The sequence below is a fragment of the Apostichopus japonicus genome, chromosome 21 (genome assembly GCF_037975245.1).
Source record: "Apostichopus japonicus isolate 1M-3 chromosome 21, ASM3797524v1, whole genome shotgun sequence".
NCBI classification, from domain to species: domain Eukaryota; kingdom Metazoa; phylum Echinodermata; class Holothuroidea; order Aspidochirotida; family Stichopodidae; genus Apostichopus; species Apostichopus japonicus.
The window spans coordinates 17,886,768-17,914,619 of NC_092581.1; the positions used below are offsets into that span (position 1 = coordinate 17,886,768).

At 35.1% G+C, this 27,852-nt stretch overlaps 2 protein-coding genes across 2 annotated transcripts in view; one reads left to right on the top strand and one right to left on the bottom strand.

Annotated features, from left to right (window-relative positions):
• On the bottom strand, positions 1-26,463 carry LOC139962587 (uncharacterized). Its single transcript, XM_071962716.1, has 13 exons — positions 26,322-26,463; positions 25,649-25,770; positions 24,426-24,485; positions 23,697-23,816; positions 12,369-13,278; positions 9,219-9,351; positions 8,300-8,485; positions 7,000-7,152; positions 6,183-6,337; positions 4,957-5,107; positions 4,181-4,351; positions 3,307-3,526; positions 1-3,055 (listed from the first exon to the last, which is right to left on the bottom strand). The coding sequence occupies exons 2-13, from the start codon at positions 25,701-25,703 to the stop codon at positions 2,886-2,888; spliced, it is 2,484 nt and encodes an 827-aa protein (XP_071818817.1). The 5' UTR covers positions 25,704-25,770; positions 26,322-26,463; the 3' UTR covers positions 1-2,885.
• The window catches only part of LOC139962575 (E3 ubiquitin-protein ligase listerin-like), a 26,467-nt gene continuing 25,078 nt past the window's right edge, over positions 26,464-27,852 (top strand). Inside the window, exon 1 of the mRNA XM_071962694.1 lies at positions 26,464-26,651. Within this exon, the coding sequence (XP_071818795.1) occupies positions 26,613-26,651 (39 nt within the window). The 5' untranslated portion in view covers positions 26,464-26,612. The remainder of the gene's footprint in view (positions 26,652-27,852) is intronic.

The window sequence follows — 27,852 nt, forward strand, 5'->3', positions numbered from 1 at the left end:
AAAGAACGGACTATGTTTGCAATGTAATATTAAACAATTTGACAATATACAAGAAAAAAACAATTTGGTTTCAGATGGTCTTTCTGCAGTGTGAAATACTGTTTCAGATGTCATGACTGGTTCGAGAATATCTTCTTACTGACCCTCGTAGAAATAAAACAATTACACAGTAATAAATAAGACTAGAACAAAGTAACAATTGTAAATGAAATATTGCTCTGTATTTTGTATAAACATTTTATTTACATGAAAAATTTTCCTCAAAAGTTTTGCTTTTCTCTTTCTCTTTTGACATACTGCATTGGTATGTATCCTCTCCTCACAGCTGTCTGAATAAATATTAAACAATATGGAATACATTTTGCTTTATCTGTCTTTCTTTTATATAGGAAGCGGTTTGTGCGAGACTTGAAAATGTGAAGAGCAGAATAATTTTAATGCTGTCTTAGTTGTAATATATCTAAGAAAATTACTTTCTTATAAACTTCATTAAAATAAGCCATTGAATTTATTGTCTATGACACATCTGAGTTTTTAAGATGACTGAAGTCCAATGTATGGGGTCAGGAACCTTAATTCATTAAATGGAAGAAAAGAGTTAAACCAGTAGCTAACTTGTGGACTGAAATCAAACTGGTCACAGATCAGAGAAGTTGAAGTCCCGTTGATATTAATTCCCTCGCAAATATTTGATATTTCAGGTGATATCAAACTGGCAGTTACTGGAAAGTAACAAATGCTGTTTGTACCAAAATACACTAGTCCAATCTGTTGCAGCAAAGTAATGTCTTTGGCTCTTGGTCTGCTAACAACAATAAGACCACTTCTAGGTATTTTAGACATCTTGCACATCACTCACTTGTATTTTACAAAAGTGGGACATTATTTCAGGTTTTCTGATGTCCTAAGACTCAACCTTTACAACTAATGTTCCTCAGTTCAGTTGTTTCTATTAATCAGGTGATTGCATGTATCAACTTAAAAGGCATGGAATCACGATACCTTCTGGCTTTCTGGTTTTAAAACAATCATATTGGGACTTCAAATTAATATCACATTAAGATGCAGCTTGTTCAATATTTCACTATTATATTCCATCATTTTAAAAGATGGTTTCAAGTCTTACAATGAAACTTTAATCAAAAGACGTGGGAATATCTGTAAATAGCAAATGGAACAAACAACAATCCTAAATGCTTGGATTTTTAATAAACTGAACAATAACCATGTCTTTGTGAATAGTCTTAAAGCTCAGTTCCTTGAAACATTTAACAAATGGAGAGAGCAAATGGTGTTATGTTAATGAACTAGATTTGAATATTCAGCTATTTAAGTGCTGAAATAAGTCATGAAATGTCACCTATAAGTTTTTGCAACTTATTTCACCGTAAATGCAGTGATGACAATCTGAATCCAGTGAATCACTCAACATTCTTGAGTCTGGATAGTAACTGGTATTGATTTCACTTGCAAAGAAAGTGAAGTGACTTCTTACAACTTTTAATTATTCGTAATCATAGCAAACGATTTGTTTTGAAAGACCTACGAATATATAACATCCAAGAAAGGGGTAGGCATGAACTTGAAAGAAACCAAACTCTTATGAAAGCAAACTATCCACAACAGTTATCAGTGGTCATCGATGAAGACTTTGTTGGGCCTGCTAGATCCTCACAAAGAGGATTCTATGTCATGTTACAGTAGTATTAACAGTAATAGTGCGTTGTACTTCGTCACAGAGAGATGAAAATACGAATAGTTGATTCGTGGCATTTGAATCATGCCACAGAATTAGCTCCAGCTTCGACACACTCTGCTTGTGAACAATAATAATAACACAAATGACGTACACTGTATCATACCACACATAAACGTCTTACGCACACTGCCTGACATGCTAACACCTTCAAAACCACAGACCAAAACTGGTTTTACAAAAGATCATTGTACTTAATATTTGGTAGAAATTGCAAACAATTTTAGCAATACGCTTCACTTGTACTCAATACAACTTTCAATAGGGGACTGGTGGTCAGGTGACCCAAGTCAGGTGACCCAAGGTCACTGACAAAGATATTATCAAGGTTTCAACGAAAACAAAAAGAAACAAAAATTGGCAAGAAAACTGATCGGTGTAGACATTCATCAGTGGAAGCTATAATCTCCTGAATGATAGATTTCAATGCATTGTAAAAAAAAAACAGACAGGAACACAAAATGGAGTGACTTGATCTTAATTCGATGAGGTGTCAATTATATAGGAAGTCTTTGCAAAATACTCCAAACATATCTGTCTGTGGAGACAGGTTTCTACAAATAGCAATATATATATATAAATACTATACATGTTACAATTTTGTGAAATAATATTTGCTTATTTAACGATGTGATGTCATCAAGGAATGTTATTTCAGAAAGCAACAATATATATATTACATTCGACTGTAATATTAACTTATAAGTCAGCATATGACTGTTCAGAAACATAAACATGCGATTCTTAAACGTCAACACCTTTATTTTCTGTTGGGTTTGTAACTGTTGCAACCAATTAGCAAATTCTCTAACCGTTCAATCCAAATTGGATTAGTTTTTGTGTCCCACAATATAGTCATGTTATTTCTTCATTTGTAAGCTTTTTTTACCACGGAGTTACTTTGTGACTTTCATTCAAACAATTACAACTTATTTACTAATCAGACTCTCAGATAGGACCTCAAGTGGTTTTGAAAAAGAATTATTATCTGGAAAACATATTTGGTCTTTTCATCATCCATTGCCTACCAAAAATGAATTCATAGCCTCAAAATGGAAACTAGCTTCTGAATTCTGACTAGGATGAAGTATTCTTCATAATAATCTGAGGATGGAGTTAGGTTTAATTGTTACTGAGTAATACAGTTGTTACCAACAGACTCTGCATATTTGTCAGATAAATGACCTCGCAAGATATCAATGTTCTGGCGTATCTGTTGTAAATCTCCAAGGAGCCTCTTACGTGCTTCCTCCTCCGTCTCTGTGGGGTGACCCTCATCAACCGACATTGAGGAATTGGCTGTAAGTATAAAAAATAAGATGGCATAATTGGAGTGGCTGACTTTTGTTGCAATACTAACTTTGTATAAACCCTAGTAAATAACCTACTGGGAGGATTTGTCTTAGGCACTTTCAAACAGAAAAGTTGTATAAAATGTTTACAAACATCAAAATAATTCTTCATGGCAACGATCCATTGTGTACGAATGGAAAATCAAATTTTACTCAAACATAGAGAAGACATCACACTAACTAATTCAAGGTACTCACATCTAATTCCGAGCAGCATGGATACATTCGGTTCCGTTCCCTCCGCACTCTGTAAACAGACCTGCACCAAGTTTTGCATTTCCTTGGTACATTCTGACAACTCCTTCGCTACTCTCTGATTCAGCTGGAATTTTTCGGACGATATCACTCTTTCCTGTTTCTTTATTTTCTCATGAAGAGTCATCTTAAGAGACAAGAGATCCTGATTTTGTTCTGCAAGCTGGAAAAAAGAAAGAAAGAAAAGAAGCTAGTCAAAGTCATGGCTGAGTTTTTATTTACATTTATGAGTAAAATAATGAAAACATCCCTCAAAACTCAGGGTTTTCTTTTAACTTAGCTGTTCTAAATGTTCTGAACGACTGTGTGACAGCATTAGGGTGGACACCAGATGGACAAAGGGAGAGAGGTAGACCAAATGTGACATGGAGAAGGATGGTAGAGGAACAAAAAGTAGGGCAGGATTGAGGAGCTGGAAGGTGACCAAAGCAGCAGCACAGAATAGGACGGATTGGGCAGACAGCGTTATGGCCTTATGTGACTACTAGCACAAAGAGAATTAAGGGGGATGGGGCGTTGTCATGTTCTTACACATACAGTGATGAAGATGGTTAGGCTATTAAAAGTGCCATCCCTGTCTCATATTTCTAAATAATATTCGTCATTATGGCCTCTTTTTCATATATATGTTGCTTGCACGACATATACTTCTGTTTCATGCCTTCCAACAAGATTGCTGTGATTAAAATATGTCTCTCACTGTATAAAAAATAAAAAATTTGGTGAGCATGAGAGACGTTATGCTGCTGAATTGAAACTGTGCTTAATACATGTTGCAAAGAAATATCAACATGACACATTAGGCCTTTACACTTACATCCTTTAATGTTTTCCTCATCTTTGCAATATCGACTTCCTTATTTTTGATCTCCTCCCTGAGTCCTACGGCATTGTCCTCTTCTTGCATCAGCCTACCCTCCATCTCCCTCACCTGATCCTGGTGGTGAAGCTGCAGTTTCTTGATTTGTTTATGTTTACTGTCAGCAACCTGAAAATAAATAAATGAAATAAATGAAGAAAACTTACAGTATAAAGAAAAGTGAGAGAGGTGAGGGTTGAAAGGTCATCTATAATGACCCACAAATTTGAGCAATCTCAAATTGCTATTGTTTTTCAAATGTTTCTCTGTAACCCTCAAAACTGCTCTTCGGCAATTGTGAAGTGTTTCAATGGACAATAAAAACATTTGTGAATGAACAGCTCTCGATGGTAAACTGTTTTTGTCGAAGCCTCAGTGACCATTATTCGACCATATTCTAGCATATTTTATATATACTGTTATCATTTTCAGTAATCAAATTAATGCAACAACAAAGTGTGGGCTAAACTTCATAAGCTTATTGTAACACATTTAACATACTTACCGCATGGTATGAAAATTAGTGTGGCGGAAAATAGTGTTATCTCCTGCTATGATAATTAACCATCAAGAAAAAAGAACACATTCAGATAAAATAAATGAATAACAGAATTAGGATCAGTGAACCTTAGCCAACAGTTCATCTTCTTACTTTTATCATTTTCCTTTCAACCTCCCCCATCCCCCCCCCCCCAAGCCACACCCCTTACATCTAGACAATGTTCATGGTATACCTTTTTAAGTTGACGAACTTCCTGCACAAGCCTCTCTTTCTCTTTTGTAATGTCATCATATTCATCTCTGGAGCAGAGTTTGAAAGATGTTGGGTCCGTACCATCTTCTACACCCAGTGCTTGCTGCATCTTTCCAAGTTCAGTCTTTAAACTGTTTAAAAAGAAAAAGAATAAAATCATTCCTCACAATATCATCTTTTGTAGCAAAAATATTACAAATACCAACTTTGCAAGAATTTGGGGGCAGGGGGAGGGGTTGCTTTTAACTTAATAATCACTTCTGTCATGCAAATGCAAGGACACAAAATTAATTGCTTTGATGTCTTAACAGATGTTTTATTTCCAAGAAAATCAGTTTAGTTCTTCTGGGAGATTTACCTTTTTCGGACCAAAGACTAACAGTTAGCATGTGCTTATGTCTCTCACAGCAGAGGTACTAAGGCAAAAGTTCAAAGGGATTATACAAAAGAAACCTTACCTGACGTTAACAAGATTCATTGAAGCTACAACTAACAGAGTTATTTACGACTTTTAACTTAATAATCACTTCTGTCATGCAAATGCAAGGGCACAAAATAAATTGCTTTTTTAATGTCTTATTAGTTTTATTTCCAAGAACATCAGTTTAGTTCGTCTGGGAGATTTACCTTCTTCAGACCAAAGACTAACACTAAGCATGGGCTTACATCCCTCACAGCAGAGGAACTTAGGCAAAAGTTCAAAGGGATTATACAAAAGAAACCTCACCTAATGTTACCAAGATTCATTGAAGCTATTGACGACATGCAAACAGATGATCTGATCCATAACTATTAGCAATGCCTACAAGTGAGTTGTATGTCTTTAAAACACTGCGACCTAACAACAATATATCTAAAACTGTTGTCATGACAATACACTACAGTATACAGTCCCTTTAACTTGTTATATAAACTCAGGGCTGAATTCTTTGTCATCATATGCTTATATGCTTAGGCATATTATCAAATTGGTCCTTAATGTGCAACAGGAAGTGCTTCACAGCACTATGTTAACTTCTTACAATTGTTAATCGCTAGTATAGTAACCAGTAGAACTTTATGAATGTATTAAGAACATGACTTGACTCAAATCAAATATGCTAACCATATTATTTGTTTATCAAATGCATCAAAGAAACAACCGAGCACTTCAAATCATGAAACCGACCAATTTATTCAGCAATAATGATTGTTTTTATTGGTTACCTCTGAATTTCAAACTCCAGGTCAGCGTTTCTTTCTTCCAGGTTAGATATTTCTAATTCCTTCCCTCTTCTGATATTCCTAGTCTCCGTCAGATCCGATTCCAGTGCAGTGATCCTCTGTTTCAGAAGCGTTTCCGTCCTTTGTAAACTAGCGATGTGATCTCAAGTTAAAGAAATCAAAGTTCCACTCAATCACAAACAATTTTTACAATGTGACACAATGTGCTACATTTATTAATTTTATACCACACATATACTAACTTCTTCAAATATAAAAGGCCAAAACTAAAGTTTTATCATAAATTGTGATTTTCTTTCCCTTTTCTCTTCATTCTCTCTTATTTAGGGAAAAGATTGACATGATAAATTCTCAACAGGGAACAAATGATTGCTTTGAATTTACATCTACTCTTTAAAAATATCCCCTTCAGGAAGGAACATCAGCAGGTGCAAGGGGAAATGATGATGTCACCGGGTCCATTTTTGGAACTCTTCACTTTAATCTTAATATAAATTGTGAAAGTAAAAATAAATTTTCCTTTATAATATATTCTGCTAAGCCCTCTATTTGCCCCCAGGCCGTCGTGCCCCCTTCATGCCTGCCTTCAGGTGGTAGAATCAGTACAGTAATAGGCCAAGTCTAACATCCTCAACAGCAATGACGACAACAATGATGGAGATGGGGAAACAAAAGGAGTTAAACAAAAGGAAGGTAAGACAAACACATCCTAACAAACAGGTTTTTGATTCTGAATCAGGTATTTTTTACCAATTCCATCGGTGGTTGCCACTGGAGTCAGATGAATATTAAAGGATATAGATTCCGAGGATTTGGCATAGTCATCAGCTGTTGGAAGGTCCTTTAAATAATGCTCCAGACTTTGAACTTTGAGTTTTACTTTATCATATTTGTCCCTCATTTTCTTGTATTTTTCTTTGGTGTCTTCATGAGTCGTTTCTTTTGCTTTTATCTGCCAAAAAAGAAATGATATTAAAATAAACATTAGTAAAAGAAAATAATAATTCAAACTATATGTAAACAAAATAATTTCAAATAATATAAAGGTTGAACAAATGAGCTGAAAATAAGTAATTAGTTTAGAGACTGCATTTGTTATCATTTTAGGAAGAAATTTCTTAATTATGATTTTGTATTGTCAACGTAGCCTTATATTAGATAAATATGTAAATCAACAAAGGAAGATTTAAATAGGTAGTGTACTCAATTTTCTTGAAGCGATAGCTAAAGAGAGCTTAGTTTTAGAATAGAAATAAATGATAATTACTTGTGGGTAACAGTTTAGCAAGTAGGCATATTGTACCACTGTGCATGATGGTAGAGTAGATATGGACTGTTTTTGTTGAGATTAACAAGTGAGGGGTGGTGGGATGGGGGAAAAGGGAAAGGGTGCAAGTGAAGGTCAGTGCTCTGATCTAGGTTATGACAAAGAGACACGGGTATCTGTATTATGTAACATTTGGTGCTCATCGCTGTTGTGCTTTGTGAGTAGAATGTTACAAATACTTGAATCTTGCTTATCACTTTAACTAATTAAGGCTAATTATAGGCCAACCAGTCATTATAAGATGAACACCCAGACAACGAAGCAATGATATCATGGTTCAGTCATGTCTCCAATACAAGATTAGTCACTGTACTCTCTCTAAGGTGTGTCATTGACATCATGGTGATCATTCCAAGTAGAGGGGTGTATCATAGTCACAGTTCCAAACAAAATTTTGTATCATTATTCAATTTCAAATACTTAACTAGTGCACAAATTTTGTGACTCAGGGTTAGGTCATGGTAATGTGAGGTATGGCATACATCTGACAAACCCTACCATGGAGTGCTATATTTTGTCTTACAACAAATAAGTCATCACACCCTGGGAAGATCGTTTTCCAACATAACAGAGTAAACAAAGGCAGGTCAAATTCCAATTGCTTGGTATGCCAATTACCTCATTCAGGATTACATTATGGCATAGTGATGTATGACTAACATTCTGACTCACCCCCTTCCTACCTCCCCTTACCTATCTCCCCTTCTCCCCCCCCCCCTCCCCCTATCCTGGGGTCTGATAATCTATCTTACAACCAATAAATTCATAATACCTGGGAAGACAGTTTCTCAATCTCTCTCTTCAGAGAACTCTGAAGTTCCTTCTCCTTTTCCTGGGATTTCTTTGTCTCGTACTCTGTCTTGCCTAGCTTTCTGCTGAGCTGATCGATTTCAGAATCTTTCGATGAATTTTGCTGGGTCAGTTGATTACGCAGAGAAAAGATTTCATAATCTTTCTCCTGCAAAGAAAACCAAAAAAACAGAGCACATTAAAAAATGGAGCAAAACAGAAACAATTTTGTTCAGTTTTGTAACAAATTTAGGGTTAAATATAATAGTAGAGGGAGAAGCAATGATTAGGATAAAAACAAGGATGGGAATACAAGAAGAGAAAATAGCTCAGAAGATGATGAGCATTATCATATATTAAACACTCTTAATGGATATATGGATATATAAATGAATTAGTTAGGGAATAGTTGCATTAAGATAGCTAAATTGAAGAGAATAACAGTATATGACTACTCAGGCTGTGCATATACTCAGATAATGAACATGTTGTTGTGAAATTGCAGCATTTTTGGAAGATTTTGAAATGTTTAGCAACTTTTAGGTTTAGAAATTAATTTAATCCAATAATCATGAAACTATCATAAATTTAATGATATTAGTTATTGATAATAGCTATTCCCAACAGTAGAATAAACCTCCCATTGTTTCAGTTGCTGTCATAAAGCTGGCAATGCATGTGAGACAATGACCTTATTTGTTTAATTTGTTTTTATTCTTTATTGGCCTTGGTTAATTGGTACCTCTCAATCTAACTGACAAAGTGGAATTCAATCTGGTGGCTTTCAATACCTGAAAGAAAACAGCCTTGCTGAGACACATAATCATAAACCAGACATAGATTTCCAGGGCCCCATATTATCTTCTGTCCACGATAAAGAGACGATAATGTTTTGATCTTACTTGTAACTTCATGAGTAGGAGATCCAGGCTATGTTCCCCCGACGACGACGTCGAGGGTGCATAGAGCTTTCGTCTGTCATCAACCTGCAGCTCTCTCGTCTTCTCTTGTAACTGGTTGTAATCCATTTTCAATCTAAAGCATGAAAAACAGGAAGAGAATAATTGTAAACTGAAGAGGACAGCTGAGGGGGAGTCCCTGGGCATCTAATTTTTCCAGCAAATACATTGTAACCATGCAATAGAAGTAACAGAAAATCCAGTGCTGATGTTTTTCTCTTTAGCTACTGAGGGGGGAAAAACTGTCATGAAACTGCAGGGGCAATTTGAATTTCTTGTAATCATAACAGCACAAATTTTAATAGAGACAGGCATGTTCTTAACCTGCTAATATCATATATGTATTATCATATTTATGAAGGTTTCCAGGCCTTCCCTGATGCTTTACGTCTTGTATGCATGATCATGAAACTGTAAGTGAAATTTCCATAGCCTTCACAGTACAAACTTTACTGCTGAGATTTAACATTAAACATACAAATGACATATGCAGGTTTGCAGGACCTGCCTGATGCTTTGTGTTTTATTTTAAGAAATTATAGTTCAATGTAAGATATATCAGACATTCCATAGTATGTCTTTAATACGTAGTAGTAGAGGCTAAAGCAGCACCCATGCTCTTTGATATGCAAGGTTTATTGTGATATTGTTGGGAATTGTGGCATCTGTTTTGTTGGTTTGTAGTACACTCGAGATGTTTGATCAGTTGGACAAACTGAACAAGTATAGCTGCTACACATGTACATGTACATGTGTATAATATCATCAAAAACAAAAAATCCAGCCACAATTGTTGCAAAACCTAAACAAACATTTTAGTCACTAATCACAGCCAAGAATATTTTGATGTTTCTGTTTATAGGGCCACCTATGCTTCACAAAAGACTTAGATTACATAGTATATATTACGTAGTATATCTTACGTAGTATATATTATGTAGTACATATATATACTTTGATTACGTAGAATATATAATTCATAAACCTAGACTTGAATGATTGTTTGTTGTGCAATGACGTTTCATTTGTTGACAATTTGACAAACATAACCGCGAACATCTTGCGAGCGATTGATTCATGGGGAGACAGTATTCACTATTCTCAGTTAACAATGAATTGCCCTCAGGCATGTTGACGAATTTTGCAGCTCTTTAACTGAATTAGTAGGTACAAACTTATGTCATGACTCATGAATTGGTCTAATTGCCAGGTTCATTAACGAATTAGAAACAATAGACTGGAACAGTGTGATTGGCACAGCTTGCAATTTCACACTTTTAAACATTCAGGCCTTTTTTTAAGGATGATTTTCATGACTTGTGCATAGGTATGCTTAAACTTTGCAATCCCCAAGGGTTAGAAACCCAACAAAAACTTAATTGAAATCCTATCCGTGTGATGATCGTTTATGAACAAAATCATAGAACACAATGTTTTGGGGTAAAATTTTAGGGTTTCAAATTTTGGGTAGCAGCTTTTAAAAGCCCTGAATTTCCTCTCATATAAATAGTATGGTTCCTGTGTTACAAAACCGTTAGATACATCTTTCCAATTTGACCATTTGGCGATGCAATACCGGATAAATTTGTTGCCAGGATGTGCAATAGATTTTTACCTTTTGATATCATGAAATATCAAAATTTTCTGTATGTTATTTCAATGGCTGATTCATTCAAGTCACAGTATTGTATCTACATTCATGTATACACTGAATGAATCTATAGGGAAGTAGTAAGTACTAATATGAGACACAATCATGTCATAATTACTTATTACCAGACTTATTAAACGACAATTAGGTATTAATGATTGGACACAGCTGTTTTGTTTCATGATCCTTTCACTTTCATCAACATACAAATAATGTGCTTAGAACTCGTTCCTGTTACACCATGTCAAATATGTTTAAATCGTGATATATTTTATTCCTACATTGCAATGTGACAAACATGAGTTGGCTACCGACGTTCTGAACGAAATGGAAGAATGTTGAAACTCTGTTTTGGGGGCCTCGATGATGCAAACGCATCAATCGAAGAAAAAATACAAAGCTCTGCCGAATGAAAGATGCCAAAGCCTACCTTTTAAATCATATGAATGTCTAGCTTGTAAATATCTTTCTTTTTTACAGTGTTTGTATGCATGTTTTAGTTTTTTAATAGTTTATTTCTTATCTTTTGTATTTTAACGGTTATAAGGACCCCTTTGGAATTAAGCTTTTAGCTTAAAGGGTTATCCTTGGCATGTTATCTTCTTTTTGATGCATTTAAGTTTATTCCCTTCTTGTATTTTAAATGTTAATCTTTATGTGCAATTTTTTTGTTTGTATGCAGTGGAAGATTGATATCTTGCCGAATAAAATCAAATCAAATCAAATCAAATGAAACAGAACATGCGCCCTCAAATCCTGTCTGAAATAAATCTCTAATACAGCTTCAGTAAAGCAATATTTAAATACAGACTCTAAAACACAGAAACTTACTGGTACAGAATTTTATCATTAGAATGGTATCTGTTATCTATGCAGCTATGAACACTGTAGGACTAACAGTATTTGGCAGCAACTTTAACATGCATAAAATTGTATAATGCTTTCAAAGCTTCTTTTCTGGAGGTTCTGTGAGTGAAACTTCTCTGGGAATGCTTACTTCTGGGGACCATCCCAACCATCGGGAGGTCTCTTTTTTGATGTGGGCTAGTGACTCCGGACGGGTGGTTTTACCAAGGCTGGGGCATGCCCTGTCCTGCCCCCCCTCCCCAGTGAAGTCAGCGATCCTTTCCTCTCGCTGATTTTTGTTTAGTGGGTTTTCTACTTTGCACCAGTTTCTTGTTTTCCCAATTTACTCTGCTCTTTAAATTTAATTCTGCCATCCTGAAGGATCAGGCTTAACCCCCCCCCCCTCCTCTGATCACACCGGAGGTTCTGGCTCAAGCTAACTGTTAAAGAGGTGAATAATACTACCTCAGTGAGGGGAAAATGATTTGAAGAGAGGCATTTATATATAATTGCTAGATTGAGAATGAATTCTAGCAACATTTGGGAGCACTAATTATGGCCTATCAACAATAACTCTCTGGTAAGGTCAATCATACCTCTCAATTTGGTAATTTTTCTCTTGCAGCATTCGATCTTTCGCCTGGATGAGACCTCCAAGATTTCCAACATCAGCACCGAAAGCGGGCAATGTACTGGATACGCCCCCCGCCAACAACCTTGGATCTGTGTACTTTCCTGTGAGTCCAGCGACAACAGGGTCTCGAACTGTATCGTAAGGATAAGAATATTGATTGATTGGAAATCGATGAGGTCCGGTAAGTTCCAAGTGTTTCAACTGATCAGTCATCGGTTCCTCTGTTCGAGGGTTTAATGTTCTCTGCCAGCTGGTCAGGTCCTGTAACTTACGAGCACTGTGATAGTCAAGCATAGACGACGAGTACTGCTGCTTGGGAATGTTATCGGACATCTGTAATGCTACCATCGGCGTTCCGACTGCACGGTCGTCAGAATACATGGGTTTGGACGGATTATCTTCAGACCCTCCTGGCGAGGAGTTTCTACCTTTAGGAGGAGGAGGTACAGAGGAAGACCGCCTCCTATAGGAGCTTCCACTGTGATGTTTTTCACGCGGTTTTAGCGTCATGTCTGCAACCATGACAGACTGGTTCATGGTCTCTTCCATGTGTGGAATGGTAAAATGTTGGGAGGTGGTGTCATTAAGGTAAAGTTCCCCGTCACCATATCCATCTTGTCTGGTATCCCATGGTTCCACCGTCATCCCCTCCACTGGTGGTCTTTGGTGCATCAGTAACGGCTGACCACCACTGACCCTTCTTCCATCAGAGGACGGTCTCCCATTGGAATCGAAAAGTTTCCTCGGTCTCTCGTCCCTCTTGGCATGTTGCCTGGGAGATGGCATTCGATGTTGACGGGTTGGGGGTGTAGAAGGCACATTGGGCATCACCTGAGCCACAGGGAGGTGACGAGTATCATTATGAGTAGGATCTATCAGAAACAAGCAAAAGGTTTAAAGAATTTCTTCAGAACTTTCACAAATCTTGTAAATTTAGTAAGTTTTATCAACAATTTCATATGTTCCAAGTTGTCACAGTAACAAAGCAGTGATCCTTGAAGTCAACACAAGTATTCATGATGTTTAAATTGTACATACATGTGATAACTATGTCATAACTAAAACCACGCAATAGATTGAATTGATCACTGAATGACTGCAAAAGAACTGGGAAATTGCATCATTATTTGAAAACTTTCAATACTTGAATTTTTTTGTATTTACTTGAAAAAATTTCATGACTTGAAATTTTGTGTATTTACTTGAAAAAATTTCAATACTTGAATTTTTTTAATTTTTTGGAAAAAAATGAATTACTTGAATACTTCATAGGGAAGACATTCAGCAGTATATAACAGGGCAAATTAAATTTCAAGTTACACAATTTTACGCATCAAACACTCCTTGAGCGATTAACTGTGAAGACATTCGACCGAGATACATAAACCACAAGTCTCCCTAGTTTGGGATGAATAATATTGAAGATTAACATTAACTTTTATATTCTTCAAGTATGACACATACAGTAGACTCTACGAGTCTTTCTATACACTGCCCATGGCTATCAGCTCATCCATGCAAACAAAGCCAGGAACAACTCATCAAATTATTGATTTCCTGCGGCAAATTAACGGAGTGAGGGCTTGTCCAATTGAAACCACCAATTGATGCTGAGAGTTCTCCCAGTCTGCTGCTGAGTTGGCTTTGTTTGCAATAGATGGGTGAGACATTAAGATTATTCACTGACAATGGAGAGCACAAAAAACAGAGCAGTATTAGAACTTGGTTAGTCAGTTCAAATGGTTCACTAAGAAAAACGGTGTCTAAATTTGGAAGATTTACAATTTCGTTTGAGTCCGTTTCTTGCTACTTTAAAACATTACGTCTGTAGGAAAGGATGTATTCTCTAAACTTCACAATAGCTTTAGGTTCGAAGAAATTCAAAAAGTTTTTTTTTTATATAATAGTTGTAAGGAACAATGACTGTCAAATGATTCAGAATGCACATTTGCAGCCAAATTTGTCAATTAAAATAATAAGGACATCTAGGTGAAGGTCCTTAATTAAATAATTAAAAGCCAAGTCTAACTAAATTGAAGTACTGAAACTTTGCAATGAATGAAAGTTACAACAAGTTACTGCTTTTCATAGCAGTTACACACTACTGAGTCAGTATATGATCACCACTCATCAAACTATCCCTCCTTCTCCCTCCCCCCCCCCACCCCCATCCCAATATTCACTAAAACATGTCATCAGTACTAGCCCTGTCCAGCAGTTAATCAACCGAAACCAATTTGGCCAACTATAGAAGAATGCTTCATAGCAACTACGCTATAGTAATATGATAATATCATAATAGTAGCAATCGATATGTGGAATTTTCCCTCCATAAAACTAAGGCATGTGCCCATGAGACATGTATGAGATTCTCTAATAACAGGGCTATAGTCTCCTCTATGACTTATTTTGAGAGTATGTAGTTGATTTTATTACAGATAAATTGTACTAACTCAGATATGTGTGGTTTACACCAGAGAGTTGCTATTTAGAGAGTTAGTCCGTGGTTACACAGTGTTATGTACCTGTCTATATTGAACTTGATATATTGGTAATTTTAATACTGTGGTTGCTCTCTGAAATTATTATCAAATCTGAAGTATATAAAGGCATATTCCTAGCAAAATAATTTCTTTCTAGCTGCATTCCTCTGTCAGTTCATGTAAGGATATAAAGTTGATTTTATTGCAGATCAGCACTTACTCAGATATATGTGTGGTTTACATCAGGGAGTTGCTATTTAGAGAGTTAGTCCCTAGTTACACAGTGTTATGGTACCTGTCTATGTTGAACTTGATATATTGGTCATTTTAATACTGTCTGAATTTCATAGTCATTATCAGATCTAAAAGTATGTAAAGGCACAATCCTAGCAAAATAATTTATTTCTAGCTGAACTTAAAGCTAATAGCATTAAGTAGAAGTCAGTGGCATTACTATATATCATATATATTGCCATTAATTCACAAGTATGGATTGACGAATAACACACTTAGACTTAGTGGAGGAACTCACTTTGGTATATGGCAAGAGAGGACAGAAAGGGCTGTCACACCTCAGAGACTCGAGAGTTAATTAGTATTAACAAAGTATTCAAGTTAAAGCAGCATTTTGCGTCCTCGACTATGATATTTCTCAACCTCACTGACTCCACTATGCCATAACGACATACATAACTAGCTTATCTATTTATATTTTACTTCAAATGGTGGCATAAAAGTCGAAAAAATTGCAACTTTCAACTTTGTTGTTCTCCAAGATATTTTCCGTTGGGAACCCAATAAACCTCGCCCATAATATGAATATTTAAACACTACGAACGTCATTGACAGATACGTAATATAACACCACGCTTGATTTGTGTACAGTCTATATGGCAGTTGTACCAGGGAGTTGCATAACAACTCCCAACGCAAAGTCTTGAATCTATTTTTAGCAACGTCTCATAACTAAACCTGCATCTCTGATTGGTTGAATTCAAACTAGTGGGTTTGGGAACTGAATGCGATTTAATTTTGTATGTGGAATACTCGCCAATTAACGTTTTTGGCAGGGAAAAACTTGGCTAATATCTTAATTTGCTGTTTTGTGATTTGATGTATGTAAAAAACTCGATGGACATGTCAAAAAAGTAGAAAACGGCGACCAAACGCAAAATGCTCATGAATAAACATACTATTCACTGATTGGTGGAATTCAAACTAGTGGATTTGGAGATATGAAAACTTTGTCGAGGACACTTTTACTCATTATCGATATAAATCGTTAATTACTCGCTAATTAACGCTCTTGGCAGGGTGAAACTTGGATGGTATCTTAGTTTGCTGTTTTATGATTGATACATGTAAAAAAATCGATGCACATGTTAAAAATGTGGAAAAAAGCGACCCAACGCAAAATGCTGCTTTAAAAGAAAAGGGAATGACGATTCTGAGAAAAGGAGTCATATGAATGGAAAATAAAAAGAAGATCAGTGGTTGGTTCTAATAATCTTTGCAATCTTACAATTCGCAATATCGTAATGTAGACATGACATGGCAGTGTCAACAGTACTGTATGTAATGTATCACAGGCGGATCATACCATGGAGCTATATGATCATACAAAGGACCAGCTGCCACATATCCTGATCACAAAGGCTCTACAATTCAGGTTAATTACTTGAAAATGTAAGTATAAAATGAAGGTTCCTGTAATGTAGACATGACATGGCTGTGTTAACAGTACTGTGTGTAATGTATCACAGGCTGATCATACCATGGAGCTATATGATCATACGAAGGACCAGCTGCCACATATCCTGATCACAAAGGCTCCACAATTCAGGTTATTTACTTGAAAATGTCAGTATAAAATGAAGGTTCCTTAAGGTTAAAAAATATATATCATCATCAACCATGTTTGTGAACACAACTGCATCATACATTGCTATATATCCAGAAATAAACCTTTTTAACAAATACAGGAATTTTAGCAGGTAACCATTTAGACAATTGCATGTTATTTTTAGCAGGTGACTAGCCTAAATTTACAAAATTCTGGAACTGTAATATTGTTGGCATCTTTAGAAGGGAAAACAATGCCAAGTGTTGAATTTTGTAACGTTACCATTAATTAAAAATGTCATTATCCTGTGAAAGCTATATTTAGCAGTCATTACAACTTCCTTTTACAGTACACAGTAACACATGAACTGTAAATCCTTCCAATTTATTGAAATGACCATTACAAATCTTCTTTCTATTTTTCAAATGAATTAGTCTCAAAGTTATCTTACCAACAATAAAAAAACATTAAGAAAAAGAAATCTGCAGATCATATCATAAAACTGGAACTTTTTTGGGATCCATTTTGTACTCTCCAACTTCTTATCTTTCCTATCTCCCTTATTCCTTTTCTCTTTGTACTTTTATGTTTAAAAACTCATAGAACAATAACTGATATTTTCCTCATTTACTACCGTTTTATTAAATCTACCATAACATACTTTCAGTGTAATACAGAAATTTTATAAAACACACATACAGAGGCTCGAGCAATATCTGAATTGAAGGTGTAGTATGTAATTAAATGTAGGTCATAACATTAATATATACTGTACAGTAAATGTCAGGACTGACGAATGAAGACACACAGAAGTGATGTGAAGGGTTTGCTCATAACTTTCATTTCACTACGTGGGTTTGGCAATAGGTGTGTCTGTGATTAATGAATAGTGTGCGGCAAAGAGAAGGATGACTAAAGAATCTCTCTTTGCATCATCGATGGTCATTGGGTGGAGTCGGGAGATTCAATCCCAGATTTAGAGGAACAATTTAAAAACCTGATGAGTATGACAGAATTGGTAAGACTAAAACATGTGAAGGACACTCCCAAAAGTAATTTCACTCAAAGACAAAAATCAATTGTTTACTTTATATAAACATGTATATTTCAGAGGAAACTGCATTTTGTTTTATAATGCATGACTTTCATTTCTTTTCTCCCTTTTTTTATGTACAATTGACTGTCATTTTAAACTAAGTGCAATGACTAAACTCAATAGTTTTGCATGAATTTGTTATCAAAATTCCCATTTCAAATCTTTTGCATTTCTTAATTTTTATTCTTCTTATTCTTTTATTGTATCTGTTTTCAATTTTTGTTGCTATTTTTTTTCTTTGTCTTTGTTCATGTTGTTGCTTATGTTTGTTGTTGTTTTAAAAGCTGTTCTGCATTGCCTGGCAAACATCTATGGAAAAAGTGCCATCTGCCATAACACTTCCTCACAACAAGCAATACTTCAGTAATAATTGAACAAAACTGTTTTATTTTTGATCTTCTAAATATATACAGACACCAGTAACAACAAATTAAAAGCACCTTACTTTGAGTGGTAACAACACTTATGATCATTTCTTTGTTGCCATGAACTATTCTTAGTGTTGCAGCTGTTGTAAATACTAGTGTCATCCCATCCTTGCCATTTTTTTTTTGTAAGAAGATCTGCTAAACAAACTAAACCAGTATCTACTTACAGTGTCACCATAGAAGTATAACACTGTCACAATGGTAGGTGCACAATAAAAGTTCCATACAGTCCTCTTGTGACTCTTTTATCATTTATCCATCTGGTTACCATGGGTAACAAGTATTAAACAAATGTTTGTAAGAGGATAATAAACCTTCTTAAGCAAACAGGCAGAGCTGGTCAGATCTTTTCATACAAGTACAGTAAATGAAAATATACAAATTCTTGTTGAATAATCGTTGAACATGTGGGCAGACTAGATACAACACTCTCCAAGTATATATAATGAATAAATATGAAGAGTTGTTTATCCTAAAACTCACCTGATCAAGTGAGGAGGGAAGCAAATATGCTGAAACAATTTGATGTACAGTTTGCAAACTTCAGGAGGCCAAATATTATTTTCTTTTTGGTGAGCTTAAATAATTTGGACACGCATGGCCAGTTGGTGCTATGAAATAACTTGTTTGGGTCAGTGCTCAGATGATGTGTACGAGCAAGTGAAAAATGTTGAAATAATCTAGTTAAAAATAAAATATCTAGAGTTTCGCACTCACAATAAAATAAAGCGGTTCCATATCACCACATCATTTGTTTTATGTTATGTAACGGCAAATAATTTCACAAGTTTTAAGCACTAGCTAATATGTGTAGGTGTTTGATAAAATGTACTTCCTAAATTCTAAAATCAAGATCTCACTACCACACATCATTTGTATTGATTTTGTTGTTTATTTTCTTAATTTGGTCTACTAGCAGAAAACATGCAAGCAACTTCTTCTATTCCCTCTACCAGTTGGCCAATGCTGAAATTTCCTTGCATTTAGCAAGTAAAAAGCCTGGATTTCAAGGCATACTTTTTACTTGCTTTTGTTTTAAGATTGCACACCACATTTCATTCACTGTTATATCATACACACAGAGCAATACACTGTACATAGCTTTTCTTTGAAGTCTCCTTATTTTATATACATATCAACTGCACAAGAATACAGAGCATTTCAATTGCAGTGTTGTGTTAAAACCAGTGAGATATAGCCTCCAGTCTAAATGTGACCATTTCAACCGCAGACCCAAACCAATATTTTAAACAACCGTCACTGTGAAATAAATCAAAGGTGAAATATTTTTTATGAAAGTCTTTAAGGTAGTCTTCACATCGTTAGTCTGATCATACTAATTGCATTTTTAATACATGGAGTAACATATTCAACGATATTAACAGATATATTATTTCAGGCTGTTGGTAGCATCTGTTCATCATGGCTTTGTTTTAGTTACTACAGCAAACCTTTATGTTGTAGCAACAAATTTACCAGAAGGTAATGAAAGATGCAGTGTGCAGTACAGTGTGCCTTGAGCCAATGGGTGACAAATAAGGGCTGATTTTTCGTATTTAAATTAAAACTCTTTCATTTCTTAAAAACATCTTGTAACATCTGCACTTATATTAAACATGTGTAAATTTAAGTACGTTGTTTTCCAGAGTGAAACTGATTCTTTTACAAGTTTGAGGCTATGTTAGGTCTACTATGCTAATCATTTTGATAAGTCCACATTTTCTTTTATGAACTACAAACATGACTATATAATGTATCATTTGAGATTTTGCTACCGAGTATAGTAGACTCACTACCACACATCATTCCAAAACTTCAGTACTTCATACAAAGTTTTCTAATTCCAAAACCTTTTTTCGCTTCTCTTTCTTTCTTAGAGGAAATGATCATAAGTGTTCACAGTGTCCCAGTTACAGACTTATTACAATATAGACTTGTTACAATATAAAGGCTAAAGCTACAGTAATTTCATGAACAGCCGAATATATCTCTTGCAATGCCAAAAAAAAAAAATCAAATTGAAAACAAGTTCATGTAAAGATATATAAAAAGGGTTTCTACACTTAACCTTTAGTATCTTAAGTACTTTCAAAGACACAAATCCAATTTTTGTGTCATTTCCTCCGTTACTTTATTATATTTGATGATAAAGCATGTCAACCTTATAATCCATAATGCCGAACAGGAACATCTTTCTTTATTCTTTCCACTTTATTATATGAAATATTGAAATCTCAGTTTTACATGTTTGTTTGTCAGTGTTATTGCAAATTCAGACAATATGTTCCTGCACAATACAGATCTAGCTAAACTCACCCTGATAGTAAATATTACTCTACTGCAGACGTTGTTTATGACTATTGACTGATGTATCAATACACTGCCACAGTGCTACTGTCATTTACACTGTGTACTACCATATATACCACACTGCTGCATCATAAACACCCCCAACGATCTAGGTACCAGCAAAGTCCAAACCGTTCAATCAATACACAGTCAGACCTATCATACTAGATACATAATATTATATGTTAATTTAAATGGATGCACAAATAATAGGTATTAATCAATAAATCGACGATCATATTACAATAGATTTAAGAACAAAAGTCAGTCCTTGAGTGGACAGCTACAAGTAACAATACACCTTGTTAATACATGCTACTGGCATTGTTAATTAAACCTTATAACAAAAGAACTGTCAATATTAGCAACATATGGTGTATGGTGTATTTAAACTTCCTGAACATTGTTGTCAATATTGACACATTCAGCATCTTGCTTTGACAGTGTCACAGATAAAATTAGAAAGTTAACGTACAAGCAAATATATTATCAACTCTCTATATCACTTGACATTCACACTATGGTTATTTGTATTATGTTAGAGAATAAATTAGCATTTAAAATGTACATACAGTAGTCCCTACTAATGTTCACACATTTTCTTTATCATACAATATTGAAAATACTACTGTTCTGTGCATAAAAAAGTTGGATGGCAAGTTGGTGAGTTTGCATAGACATTTGCAATGCTATAGTGGATAAATCATTCCCCTCTACATGTGACAGTGCTCAATGTTTAAAACTATGAAGGTAAGCTCTTTACTTGCAGTGAGTGACCAATGTCAAATACCATTCAAATAAGTTTCAGAACTATATCTAACCAAACTACCTACTTATTCATGTGAACACAAGTTTTATCAACTTTTTATGATGGCATCTATATAAAAGTTCCCAAGCTTCACCATTTTAATTTTAAATTTGTTTTTACTTAGAAATGAACCATACAGATTTACTCTGAAGGCTCGCATACTAGAGAGAAATTTATACAGTATTAACTTGAAGTAAGAATCAAACAACCATCCTGCTGTAGAAATTACCAAAAAAGTTTTACCATACCATTTAATTTTCTGGATTTTTCATCAACAACACAGAATTCCTCTTCTGAAACATCGCCATCAAACTTTCTCGGAGTTGCTGTCAAATACTTATCATCAAATACGTCCAAACTGGAATCCAACTCCTCACTTCCTGTCAAACTCATTTTGGGTGCTGTACACCTCAGAGCTTGAGTTAACACTTAATCAGAATGGCTCACATTGGAGCTGCGATCGCCCACATAGAACAGGCATTCAAGCATGATATGACAAATATTTAGATCCACTGTTTATGTTACTTGTAAATAATAAAAACTGATTTAAACAAATTCCTCTTGATCTCTTCTTCATACTTCAACATGCATGTACACTATTTCAATGCAAAAATAATGACATGTCTGCAGATACACATAAAAAATCCCCTTCGCAGCATTGACAAAAGTTACGTCCTGTTAAACAATAACCTTTTTCCAAATAGAGTTCCTTGTATTTTCAAACTACTATAAAAAAAAAATTAGCCATCAATTTCAGTTTCCATGCTACAGCTAGTACCATGTCATTGTTAATGAATGTTCAAACGGCTCTTCCTCTGCAAATATTTCCACAACTTTTGTGACGGGTTACGAACACCAGCGACCTAACTCTCATCTCGCTCCTCACTCTTTGCAATCAGATCTTCTTCTGTTTAATCAAAACCCAATATCAAACACTGCTAGCAAACCAGCTAGAGTCAGCAAACAATACCAGCAAAAGCTACACACAGAGGAGACAAGTATGTGTTAGATCCACAGCATGAGGGAGGAGTTTAATTAACTGGAAGAGCCTGAGTACTGGATCCATAACAAGGACAATACGTATTGAGTGACTGTAAAGCAGTTTAATTATGAAGTTCAGAGCACTAGGGGAATAAATTAATGGTAGTTCCTTCTGCAGTACATTACTGGTTGAGAGGTACGTATGTACAACAAACAACACATGTATAGGTTTAAGAAATGTATATCCTTAGTCCTAAAAAGAAATGTTCAGATGGGCTGAGCACAACGTATACAAAAATGTATCAAGAAGTTTAACCATGCCTGGGGTCTTCTTCAAAAATTCTTAAATTATATTAAATTAATTATTTATAAATTATTGTAATAGTTATTATGTAATAGTCAATTGAATGTAATGTAATGTAATACATACATACATACATGCATACATACATAAATTTGTATATATGTATGTACTGTACGTACATATACATACATGCATACATACATATAAATACATATCTATATATATATCAATGTTACATGTATACAAATATATATACATATATAAATATATATCACATATTCAATTGATTATTACAGAGTTATGGATTTCAGGATTTTGAGTTCCTTCATAACAGGAAAGAGGTCCACAACCAAACATATTGTAACCAGCGAATAAACCAACCAATCCATTTAACTATTAATTTATATCAACTGAAGAAGTACAGTGGGTTGGACAGGAAATATTAGCATAGAAGACATTTTCTGCAACATACATAATCAGACAAGTCAAACAACAGGAAATAATTAAAACTGTAGTTTTACAAAGCTTAATTGGTTAATTGAAGCTGCATTAAAGTTCAAAGTTCAAAAGGATACAACCAAACAAAACAACTCTGTCAAATTAATCAGAAGGTACACATAGTTAAAGAGTTTAACAAACAACATAACACTGCAATATAAATGAATAAGAACCCAGCAACAGAGACAAGATGTGCCTAGAAATGAAATTGACATAACAAGGCAAATCAACCACAAGTCTGGCTTCAAAGTGGCACAATTGTGGGATGAGCCACAGCTCAGATATGGAAAAACCCATCTAAATATATTGTAAGATCAGATGGTTTAATTGGCATTCTAGTACCTGCAGGTGAATGATAAAAGCGCCAAACTAAAAAAATAAAAAAAATCTGTAAATTACATTTGAATAAACGAATGATAATATTGTTCATATGTATTGTGGACTATTCTTTCCAATTACTTTTTCTTTTTAACTTACAAATATTACAAATGTTGACTTACATGGTTTATTTGAGTTTTTTCGAAATTCATTTCTATCCTTCCCTTCCACGTTGACCTCCTGATCTTCTCTTAATGGAGCAATATGTGGTGTGAACCAATCATTGGTAGCGGGGGAATTCTCTAGAGAAAATAAACGCAACAACGCAAGAACTCTAAAGCTCAAAATAAAACTTGAAATAACATTTACACAAAGAGCAGCAGTTGACAAAAACGGGAAACAATTTGGAATGGCCAAAGAGGGCAGCAAACATGGTAAGATTCTATGCTGCCATTTCATGCCATCTGCTCATTATTAAAGAAAACAAGAGAGATAAAAGTAGAAAACAGAGGGCATGGTGGCAAATTTGAATGCTGATTGATGTTTTTTGTTTGTGCTGTAGAATTTTTCAACCTCAAAATCTTACCCATTCATTGTAGTAAAAACACCAAACAGAAGCAAAAGAACATAGAGCAAAACAAAACAGATGCACCAAGCCACCAAGTTTTCATGAAAATGAACGTAGCAACTGAACACCCAAAACAGAAAATTGAGATAGCAAACGAAATGAGGATGAAAGTGCAAAAGAAATGCAAAATTGTTCATTTCGATATTGAAACAAACAAATTAACAGATGCAACATTCCTTAACAGCTGTTTGGCCATATATAAGCACCATATACACTGAATACAATTTGAAGTACTTATGCACCAGTAAAACTTATATTTAGTAATTTAACACAAATTCCTTACCAGAAAAATTTACTTTGGTCTGTGGTGGATTTCTACCCTGGCCCAACAACAAGTCATATTCTGTATGTAAAGAATAACCAACTTTTTATACTTAAAGATCTCTGTTTTCAATTTTTCTGATGGCCTAAATATGATGTGGAGCAAACCTTGTGAGTCTACTTCAATCCTAAAATGCACAAGAGGATTCTTCTATTAGTCCAGTGGTAGGTCAAACTGTTCTGTTTTTTTTTTCTCTGTAAATGTGTTCTTTAACATTCCTAGACAACATTTCTGACATTACTGATAACAATGGTGGGTAGAGGATAACCGATGACCCTGACATATATACGACTCTACCTATGATCTTGGACATCCAGGTCTTTCCTCTTGGTTGCACCAAATAACCATAAAAAATTTGTACTGAACATTTTAATGAAGAGAATTTGGATCTACCATTCCTATGTTGCATTCGTGAACCATGCAATGTACCACTGAGCAAACTTTGAAGCATACCAAGCTGCAAAAATCATGCAAAAAAAAAGGAGGGGGAAGCAATGCATGGCTGTAGAAGCAAAGATAAGCAAACAAAACAGGTAGGGATGAGAAAATGGCAATTGAAACGTTGTGATAGTTTTAACCAAAAAAGCAATGCTTGGTAATTTTTTTCTAGATTTAAAGGGTTGAGTTCACAACATCCTTCAAAAGCATTTAGTTAGTAGGCAGATCTCCTTGCAAATGAAAAATTAGTAATTATTGGAGGAATATGGATACAATCAATAACTTTGCAGATCTAAAAAATTTCTCTGCATTAGATTTTACAATATTTCAAAGAGTGTTAAATCTTCTATGGTCCTTTGGTTACAATGCATACATAACTCCAGAACAGTCACAAAACATGATTTTCTTCAGAGAAACAATTATTTTGCCATGCTATTGCATAAATGAAAGGATACCAAAGCCATACTAAACTGGGGGGGGGGGGTGAATGTTCTTTTTAAACCAAATCATGAATTGAGAAAGCAAATGTATTATTTATTAGCATATCTGATTATGTTTCAGCGAGTATTTCCACAATGACCATTATGCACTCAAGCATGATACTTTTTGACTATGAAATTAATTTTTTCATTAATTGTCCTGATGTGATGCAGAGAAATTAGTGCAATGAAATTCATGTCAGATGCATCCAGATGCCAAAAATATTTGATTAATAGGAACATGTTCACAGAAATTAGAAATATTACCTGGCGTGTTGGATTGTTGCTGGACTCCTTGAGACAGACTAGCTTGGTATGACATTACTGCACACCTTTTCTATCATGTTAACACATGATGAACTGATAAAACACTATCTCTAATGAGTTTCCTGCAACAAAAACATTACAGCAAACAATGCTATTATAGTTATATATATGTGAAAACCGTAAACAAGGGATACTAAGCATTTTGTTGTATGAAAGCATGACGGTTTTTAAGGAGCAATAAAAGCTCAAATCTTTTTTGTTCCCTTATTTACAATAAACACTGTTTCAGAAATACCATAACTGAGCATTGGTGTAACTTCTTATCACAACAGCACTATTCTAGCTAGTACTAGTAGCTACTGACAATTGGTGAAATAACATCTAATGCAAAGCTTAGTTTGTGGGATATAAAGAAAATTGCATTGGATTAAACATTGATAATTCGCCTTTTGCTGTAACCATTAATACATAACTTAGGCCATCCCCCTGTTTGGATGAGGGGTAGGCTATCCAAATAGGATGTGTAAATGCAGCCTACTGCAGATGGCCTAGTTAAGATACACTTAGTTACAGAGAAATGAAGAAACAATTTCAGACGGTAGCTACGTTACTAGCCTGACAGAACGAACATTAGATCATGAGGGTTCTAACAGTTGAAATAATTTATGCCTACCTTGGTTACTGTATTCCTTACTTTGTGCAGATGAATACCATCAATAACATCGTCACTTGAAACCCAGTTACAGTTTGACGTGAAGCGGCAAAGAACCTGCATGCTTGATCAAGTCGAAAATACAACATGGCAGCCCCCATATGTAAACCTGCCATCGAAAATAAATCATAGTTCATACGTATGCTACTTGCGAGACTAGTTATATAAGTTACACGTGCCGGTGACCACAAGATATGTTTATTACTCACTAATTGTTTATCATCCTAAATTGATGTAAAGTGGGTCGAAGCCATGAGTGGGAAAAAGCAAAGAACTAAAGGAAACGTGAAAGTGAGTAGTTCGGTTGGCTGGGCCTGTGCTAACACTGGCTTAGGCCTAACGTTAAGTCTGGCAGTTATGCTTATCATAGCCTAGTTTAACTAACAGTAACACTTGGCCTAACCATTACCCAGACTGCTGTGCTACTATGACTGAGTACTACTACTACAACACTGACTAGTATTATCACAGGCGTCAAGTTCGTCGCCTGTTATACAGTAAAATACAAGGTTTCCTTGTACCCCTTTATCCTTTATTTCTAACCTATGTTTGTTAGGTTAATAATTTTTATAATCAGCAGTTATTTTTACAACAATGGCTTTTCTTACGACTGTTCGTAAGAATAATTTCCGACTACGCATGCGCAGTTGCTATTTTTATGACAGGAGAACTATTTTTTACGACCAGGAGTAACAATAATTTCCGGTTAGGGTTAGGGTTAGGATTGGGGTTTAGGGTTAAAGTTAGGGTTAGGGTTACCCCTACTATATGCGCAGTTGCTTTATTTACTTTCTGCGCTTGAATTCGCCTTTGTCGTAAGAATAGTTTATAAATAATTGTTACGACTAGTCGTTAGAATAGCCACGGCCTTTTTACAAAGTAGGACTCTGGGAGAAGCCCGCAGGGGATTATGGATTACAACTTACAGTTACACGTCAGGTGGCTGCCAATTCAATATTTTCACTCAAGTTTGGAATCTTTTCAATTAAAAGTCCTTTCAGATGGGAAAACCGTAGATTGCTCTTGTCTTGGATGAAAAACCCACCTTAATATGACTTGGCTGGGTATCAAACCCGAAACCTCCTGATTGCTAGTTTGCCTCACTGCTTCAAATGCCACCGCCTTTATCCACTTGGCCACAGCACCGGTTGATGTGAAAATATTCTACGATGTGAAATAATAATACTAGGATGTAATAATACTTGGATGAGAAATAGGAAATAGGATATGAAATAATACTACGCTATTGGCTACAAGTAGGCCTACAACATTCCATCCCCATTTTTATAACACTCCATCAAAAGTTGTGGTATGTTTGTTGACTATTCATTTTCCATACTCTAAAATCACAATTTCCACATTTTCAGAAATTTTTAAAGTAATTCCCCTCTTACTGTAACCCAGTTGTCAAGTGCTTTACAGTGCAAGAGGAAGGCCTACTGTGAACTAAATTAAAAATAAATTCTAAAACCTAACAGAGTGTCATTTATGA